Source organism: Macroventuria anomochaeta (assembly GCF_010093625.1).
Source record: "Macroventuria anomochaeta strain CBS 525.71 unplaced genomic scaffold BU25scaffold_6, whole genome shotgun sequence".
In the NCBI taxonomy this organism is placed as follows: Eukaryota; Fungi; Ascomycota; class Dothideomycetes; order Pleosporales; family Didymellaceae; genus Macroventuria; species Macroventuria anomochaeta.
The window spans coordinates 822,351-829,253 of NW_022985367.1; the positions used below are offsets into that span (position 1 = coordinate 822,351).

A 6,903-nucleotide genomic window follows, 5' to 3' on the forward strand; every position below is an offset into this window, starting at 1 on the left:
ATGTAGATATATCAAACTGTCTATTATGATGCTAAATCAATTTGGGCGCATCGTTGTGGGACTGTTTTTTGTCGTCTTTGTTTAGAAGTCGGATTCTCTCTATTCATCTCATTTTATGGACATGTATCATGCTTTTCGTTTGCTTCGTCATCGAAACCTATCAAGGCAGTTGGCCAACCGTCTTAGCGCCACCATTCACATCAGTCTTGCCAAACTGTGCTGGCCTCTCGACCTTGTACAGCCAGCCCTGCTTGTCCTCAATCTTGCCCTGCTGAAGACCTCGCAGAGTGGTGAGTAGCTTGACGCAGACCGGGCCAGGCTCCTTCTCTGCCGCGGGGAAGGTGATCTTGTCGCTCTTCGAGTTCATAGTGATCGACTTGATAGGCACCAAAGCTGCCGCGGTTCCTGCGGCAAGGACCTCGTCGAACTCTTTGATCTCGTCGTATGGGATCTGCTCTGCGTTAGTCGACTGTTGGCCGTGTTCGACGTAACTCATTTCATACCTCTCGTGATTCTGTCTCCCAGCCGAACGACTCAGCGATCTTGAGCACACTGTCGCCAGTGACACTCTTGATGACATTTTTGCTGCCGGATGCAATGAGCTTAACCTTGTCGCCGTCCTTCTTGACACCGATGAAGGCCGAGGTGGAGAACTCGTCAACGACACTTCGAGTCTTGCTGTCCAAGTGCAGAGTGATACCGTACCCTGCCTTGTACGCCTTTTCACTGTGTCGCAACACTGGAGCGTAGTTACCACCAATCTTCGCCGAGCCAGTTCCCTCGGGTGCCGCACGGTCAAAGTCCTCGAGGATCAGAGCATCGACAGGGTTGGTTCCGTGGTACACTCCAGTGGGAATGCAGTAAACCACAAAAGTGTACTCTTGAGGTGGGTTGAGACCCAATTGTGCCGAACTACCAAATAGCAGGGGACGGATGTACATGGCTGCGCCTGTCTCATGAGGAGGTACATATGCTGCGTTCATTCCTACCGCCAAGCTGCAGCACTTGAGGTAGTGATCTGTAGGCACATCGGGAACCGAGATGTAGGAGGCTGAGTGCTGCATACGCTCGGCGTTCATGTTCGGCCTGAAGATGTTGATGGTGTCGTCTGGCGAGCGGAAGGCCTTCATGCCTTCATAGCACTGCATGCCGTAGTTCAGAGCGGGTGCCATGCCGTGGATTCGCAGGAACGGGTCCTCCACAAAAGTTGGCTCTGTCCATTTTCCAGTCTCAAGCGAGTAGTGTGACTCGACATGTCCGGCAACTGGCACACATTAGATACTAATTGCAGCTGTGTCCTGCTAGAGTCGTGAAGGAGTGGTTGTTCAAGTGCCAGTTTCCGGGCGCTTTCTCTTGTGACACAATGGGTACATTTGCATCTTCTCTTGCTTGACTTCAATACGAACGTATAACAGAATGTAACTCACCTTCACGAATCTTGAAGCCCACGTTGCTCCAGTCTGTCAACCTGTTAGCCCAATTACAGGAAAATGCAATCAATCCACGTACCAATGGTATCAACGGGCTTAGGAGGAAAGTCAGACATGTTTGCTGTAATATGTGTGGTTGTTGTTGTGGTGTGGGGAGGTCGTGGGCATAGCCAGACAGCTCTCGGCCTTTTCGAATATTGGATGCTCTTTTGACGTTCTGTGAGCTCTCCACAGCTGCGATATCGGTGACGCCATATCCGGCAAGGTCCTGAGTCAGCCGCAGTAGTCTACCAAAAGCGACACAGCTGCTGCTATTCACGGATACATGCCAGCCATAGTTGCTCTTATACATGCTGGCGGCCACAAAGTCTCCGGCACAAGTCACTGCGTGCATTCTGCAGGGGCGACGTCCCGCCACAAGTGGTTCGGACATGGGCTGTTGTCGGAGATATCTTGGCGTTTGTGGTGTGAGAGATGTCGACACGCACCAGGCTTCGTAACCTCGTAATCGAACAACAGTATACATACACAGTATTCTTTCACCTCAGGGGCGACCCCCTCCTACACACCACAATCGTCTCCGCTGCCATAACATACATACCATGATACGCTCGAATCGCTTCGCCATCCTCGTCCTACTTGTGTTCGCCGCGCTCTCATTCCTCTTTCTTGGACCCTACAAAGCACAACTACCGAATGCAGCCTCAATAATACACGATGGGCATCAGCAGGGTCGCTCCAGCGGGGACAGCCAAGCTCTACTCACGGGACACGCGATTGCGCCTAAGCTAGGAAATGCGACAGCCAAGTATGTTTAGGTCTATGGACATGGTCATAAGGACGATGCGGCTAACACAACATGAACAGAGCAGAACTCGGCCGCGCGGCCTGGAAACTTATGCACACGACCTTCGCTCGATTCCCGGAAAAGCCTACAGGCGAGGAAAAAGAAGCGCTGCGACAATATGTTCACCTATTCCAGCGGCTGTACCCATGCGGAGAGTGCGCCGAGCACTTTGGCCAGGTCCTCAAGAAATATCCGCCGCAGGTATCGTCGCAGAAGGCTGCAGCGCAGTGGGGCTGCTTCGTGCACAATGTTGTCAACAAGAGGTTGAAGAAACCCGAGTTCGACTGCGATGAGATAGCAAGTCACTACGACTGTGGCTGCGCGGATGAGGAGAAGGAGCCGAAGGCTGCGTGATCTGGACATATCGCACTACGGAAAAAAGCAAGCGTCACCTGCAAAATCTTGGATGCTATGCGGCACGTCAAAGCCACTGCTCCGCGCTGGCGATGACAGCCTCACACTGCGAGCCTTGTGGCGGGCAGCCTTGGAGGTCTTCAAGGCACTGTGCGCAAGCCGATTGTTCGTAACTCGGCGTCAGCGAAGGAGCCATAGCTACTAGCACAGCAAGTCCGGGTGTACATGTCTCACTGTACAAGAAGCAGGTGATGCAACAGGCAAGAGCAAATCAAGCACCCTGGGCCACAGGATTTACCCGTCCGGTCTTCCGGCTGATCGCAATTCGTTCATGTCAGCCGGACTTCGCAGAGGTGTGTCTGAGTAGGCGCAAAGGTGGTCTCGAAGAGCCCGACGGTGCGGTGCTATTTTCTGGTAGGGAGGTGCAGACCAGGGTACCGGAGTGAAGATTGTACATGTGGTAGATGAGCAAATGGGAGCCCACGCGCGCGCAATCAGCCCAGGAATAGCCCTGCAGAGCAGCGACGCGTGCAAGCGCGAAACATACGTGTATTCGATAAACGCAATCAAGATTGTTGATGGAAGCTTGTCTTGGTACGAGAACACGGCTTGAATCCCTCCATCTCTCATGAACACTGAACGGCGGAGTGTGTGGTGGTACGAGAGCAGCAGCACGTCGCAAGTTGCCCGCGAAACACGCTCTGGCAGCAGATCTTCAGGCCAACACCCGCCTACCCACCGGTTCTGTGACGTGCCTTGACGTTCCCGTCCGTGGCTTGCGTCTGCAGCCCAGTCACAGGCGTCTGATGGAGCCGGCGCGTGATGTTATTTCGGGCCTGCATGTCGGGGATGCCAGGATGCTAGCAGCGGTCCCACTTTCAGCTAGTGCGGAGCGCATGATTTCTTGTGTTGATACTGCGAAGCCCTCCATCTGAAACTCTCTGGGCACAGGAGGGGTGTATATACTGGCGCTCACGCTCACCGACCTCTGCGCCTCTATTCCTGTCCTGCCAGCTGTTCACCGCTACTATCATTGTCCCCCGGTTATCGTCTGATCCGTCTCATTATGGTTTCCTTCTCGTGCGAAGTGAGTGTTTACTTATTTGTGCCCCTCGATGCCAGCGCGCATTCCGCGACGGCCCCCCCCCACCCCCCTCACCCCCCTCACCCCCTTGGAGATGCATTGGAGCTGATCGCGACTCGCTAGAACTGCGGCGATGTCCTCACCAAAAAGAAGCTGGACCCGCACAGGAACCAGTGCTACGGCGCATCCTACACCTGCCTCGACTGCATGGTCCACTTCCCGGGCACCAGCTACAGAACTCATACGGTACGCCTACTCCATCTACTGCGCGCCTGCTTTCGTCCCAGCGGTATGCGCAATAGTGGCTGCACTGTGCGCGCATATCATGCGCTCCGGAAAATTTGCGTTTAGTTTGCGTTTGTCCTACCACAACGATAACTAACCGATGCCCTGCAGGCCTGCATAACCGAAGACCAGAAGTACCAGGGCAAGCTGTACAAGGAGAAGAAACCCAAGGGCCAGCAGCAGAGGAACAACGCGCAGGCCCTCACTCCACGCAATGCCCATGTCCAAGGCGCAACCGAGGCAGACAACGCCGTTGCGCTCGTCGATGCGCCCCCTCGCGCCCCCACCCCGCCGCCTGCCGCCCACTCGCTTGGGTACCACGAGCAAGCTGCTCTGCCGTCCGTCAATGTTTTCGACTTCCTCGACAACTCCGAGACACCAAGCGCCCGTCGAACAGAGTCCCGCATGATCGAAGACAGCGCCCCGCCTGCCTACACAGAGACGCCCATGCCTGCAATTGCAGACGTCATGTCCTTCCAGCTGCCAGATGACGCATCTTTCGTCCAGACTGGCTTCGCATACGGCGACAAGCCAGTCCATCCCTCAAACGAGCGATTCGATTCATATACCACACCTGCTCCGAAATCCAGGAAGTCGAAGAAGGACAAGGACGTCGAGACGAGCTCCAAGAAGAGCGAACGCAAGCGAAAGCGATCACCTGCCGAGCTCGACTTGTCGGCCGTACGAGCTCAGGAAGAGAAGGACACCATGATGGAGGATGCGCCTCCCATGCTTCACTCTGGCCTCACCGGCGGACTCAACAGGCTGCTCGCCCGACCCGAGTTCCCACCTTCGCCTGATGATTCCGGAGACTTCGCCAACTCCCCACTGAGCCCCATGAAGCGCGCCAAGCAAGGCACTTCGAAGGCGCTGATGCGCGCGCAGCGAGACTGGGAGATCCAGCAGCAGAAGGAGAAGAAGGTGGAGATCAAGGAAGAGAGGGAGCGCCAGAAGGGAGAGAAGAAAGAGAAGAAGGAGAAGAAGGAGAAAGAGAGGGGTCGTGAGAAGGAGCGCAAGGAGCGCAAAGCCAGCACAGCACTCGTCAAGATCAGACCTAAGAAGAAGACGGACGGATCGCCTCAGATCAGGCGTCGCCGCCAGTACTCTTCGTCAGTGTCACCGGCGCCACGAGAGCATAAGCCAAAGGCTATTGAGTACAGCCGATCGTCCTCAAGCTCGCCAGCCCCGGATGGCAACGGCCAGCTCGTGGTACGCCCCGAAGCCGGCGAGCTTGCTTTACCCATCAGCACGCGAGCTGAGTTGTTCATGTCCTTCATCAACAAAGGTCCCGAATCTGGGCGAGGCGTAAGCGTCAACAAAGCTCTGAAGAGGTATCACCGCGAGCGTCACGAGCGACGGGAAGACGATCTGCACAAGGCAGATGAAGAGAAGGAGCTCTGGAAGGACATCCGTCTCAAGCGAAACGACAGGGGCGAGATCGTCCTTTTCTTCGCTCCCGAGTCGTCCTGACTAGACTTAGCTCTTGACTTCGTCCAGCAGATGCGGGATTGCAGCTGCTCCGAGCCGTCGCCGAGTCAAGAGTCGCATGATACCGACGACTACGTCATGGTAGAGGGTGTCTGAACAGACCACTACCCTATCACCGATTTCTTTCCTTTCTTCTGGTAGATACCCGACGCTCGTCAACACTGGTCTGGGTGGCTTGGTGCATGTGTACATCTCTCTGGGCGTTGGATACTGTCTCCTCTCTGCATATTTCATACCGGCATACTTATCCATCTGCATTTTTCTGTCACGGCCGCTCATCATCATCCTCATCATACCGATGGCCTGAGATGTCTTGCGTTTGGAAAATGGTTTCTTATGGTCAGTCTTCGTGCCCCTAATGCTCCTTGGGCTGGGCCCGCACCCGTACGATAGTGAATTGATGATTTACATGCCTGTACTCCAACTTCATCGTTTGCATTGCTCGAGTGCTACTCTTCGTAGCAGTCACGCACGATATGGATCCTGGTGCGCTTACAGCCGTTCACAATCTCCAAGGTTAGGCCTCCAGGACTACTGCTCACTGCGCCCAGTACTTTTCCGCTTCAACACCGGGCGTACGATGCGTCCCTGGGTGAAGAGACAGCCTGTATCGAGAGACGGGTTTGCAGTTCGGACCTTCGGCGCCTTCTCATTTGCAAGGTTGTGGAGCTGCCGTTGATCTGTCATGGTTACATAGCTATTTCTCCTCCGTGACACCAGTATCCGACGGGGATTGCCGTGGTGTTGGTTATGCTGTCGATCGTTTTGCCAGCGCCGTCAAACATGCCTTCAGCAATATCTCCCTGTCTACTCGCCGTGTTGAAAGTCTCCTCAGGTCTTGGAGGGCTGGGGAGAAAGCGCAACAAAGGAAGATCGTTTTCCCGGGCTCTACAGATCACTCAAGTGTAAGAATATGCATGCCGGGAGCCCTGTGGGGCAGAGAATGAGATCCCTGCAGACAGGCTCGAGCTAACAGGATGCGCCCATGCGTCTTGGCATGCATCAGGCGGCATTAGCACGCTCATGCGCCGCTGTATTCGATCGTAATAAATTCAGCGTTATGCCTACCCTTGTATGATTACAAAAATGGATGTGGCGCATGGTGATGGTTTTCTAGGAGCATCAACGAGTGCGTGCGCAATGTTGTTCTCCTATACCCTATCTGCGCTGACGTAAAATGTTTATTGAACACCTCTCACAGCTAGGGCGAATAGAAAGAGCTACCCAGGCCTTGACATAAGGCCTTCTACCTGGTGTTGATCAGCGCCCGCCTTAAGCAGCATCTTGACCACCTGCTCGTGGCCTCCAGCTGAAGCCGCCTGGAGTGCGTTGCCAAACTTTCCACCCTGCGCGTTGACCTCGGCGTCTTTGTCGAGCAGCAGTTTGACCACTTGCTCGTGGCCTCCAGCTGAAGC

At 54.8% G+C, this 6,903-nt stretch overlaps 4 protein-coding genes across 4 annotated transcripts; 2 read left to right on the forward strand and 2 right to left on the reverse strand.

Moving 5' to 3' along the window:
- Positions 1–135: 135 nt before the first annotated feature.
- Positions 136–1,608, reverse strand: BU25DRAFT_408152 (branched-chain amino acid aminotransferase II). Its single transcript, XM_033705737.1, has 3 exons — positions 1,510–1,608; positions 504–1,460; positions 136–451 (listed from the first exon to the last, which is right to left on the reverse strand). Exons 2-3 carry the CDS (start codon positions 1,170–1,172, stop codon positions 161–163), a joined length of 960 nt encoding a protein of 319 aa, XP_033565069.1. The 5' UTR covers positions 1,173–1,460; positions 1,510–1,608; the 3' UTR covers positions 136–160.
- On the reverse strand, positions 1,148–2,179 carry BU25DRAFT_250474 (uncharacterized protein). Its single transcript, XM_033701617.1, has 3 exons — positions 1,510–2,179; positions 1,428–1,460; positions 1,148–1,379 (listed from the first exon to the last, which is right to left on the reverse strand). Exons 1-3 carry the CDS (start codon positions 1,954–1,956, stop codon positions 1,326–1,328), a joined length of 534 nt encoding a protein of 177 aa, XP_033565070.1. The 5' UTR covers positions 1,957–2,179; the 3' UTR covers positions 1,148–1,325.
- BU25DRAFT_250779 (uncharacterized protein) lies at positions 2,092–2,778 on the forward strand. Its single transcript, XM_033701620.1, has 2 exons — positions 2,092–2,238; positions 2,300–2,778. The coding sequence occupies exons 1-2, from the start codon at positions 2,226–2,228 to the stop codon at positions 2,629–2,631; spliced, it is 345 nt and encodes a 114-aa protein (XP_033565071.1). The 5' UTR covers positions 2,092–2,225; the 3' UTR covers positions 2,632–2,778.
- Positions 2,779–3,479: 701 nt separating this feature from the next.
- BU25DRAFT_250465 (uncharacterized protein) lies at positions 3,480–5,658 on the forward strand. Its single transcript, XM_033701616.1, has 3 exons — positions 3,480–3,718; positions 3,839–3,961; positions 4,112–5,658. The coding sequence occupies exons 1-3, from the start codon at positions 3,698–3,700 to the stop codon at positions 5,468–5,470; spliced, it is 1,503 nt and encodes a 500-aa protein (XP_033565072.1). The 5' UTR covers positions 3,480–3,697; the 3' UTR covers positions 5,471–5,658.
- Positions 5,659–6,903: the final 1,245 nt, after the last annotated feature.

Coding starts and splice junctions, on each gene's coding strand:
- BU25DRAFT_250474 (XM_033701617.1), bottom strand. CDS start 1,956: ATGTATACTGTTGTTCGATTACGAGGTTACGAAGCCTGGTGCGTGTCG. Junction 1,461..1,509: donor TAAGCCCGTTGATACCATTG/GTACGTGGATTG, acceptor ACAGGTTGACAG/ACTGGAGCAACGTGGGCTTC. Junction 1,380..1,427: donor GGGCTTCAAGATTCGTGAAG/GTGAGTTACATT, acceptor AAGCAAGAGAAG/ATGCAAATGTACCCATTGTG.
- BU25DRAFT_408152 (XM_033705737.1), bottom strand. CDS start 1,172: ATGGCACCCGCTCTGAACTACGGCATGCAGTGCTATGAAGGCATGAAG. Junction 452..503: donor GGGAGACAGAATCACGAGAG/GTATGAAATGAG, acceptor AACGCAGAGCAG/ATCCCATACGACGAGATCAA.
- BU25DRAFT_250465 (XM_033701616.1), top strand. CDS start 3,698: ATGGTTTCCTTCTCGTGCGAA. Junction 3,719..3,838: donor TGGTTTCCTTCTCGTGCGAA/GTGAGTGTTTAC, acceptor GCGACTCGCTAG/AACTGCGGCGATGTCCTCAC. Junction 3,962..4,111: donor CCAGCTACAGAACTCATACG/GTACGCCTACTC, acceptor GATGCCCTGCAG/GCCTGCATAACCGAAGACCA.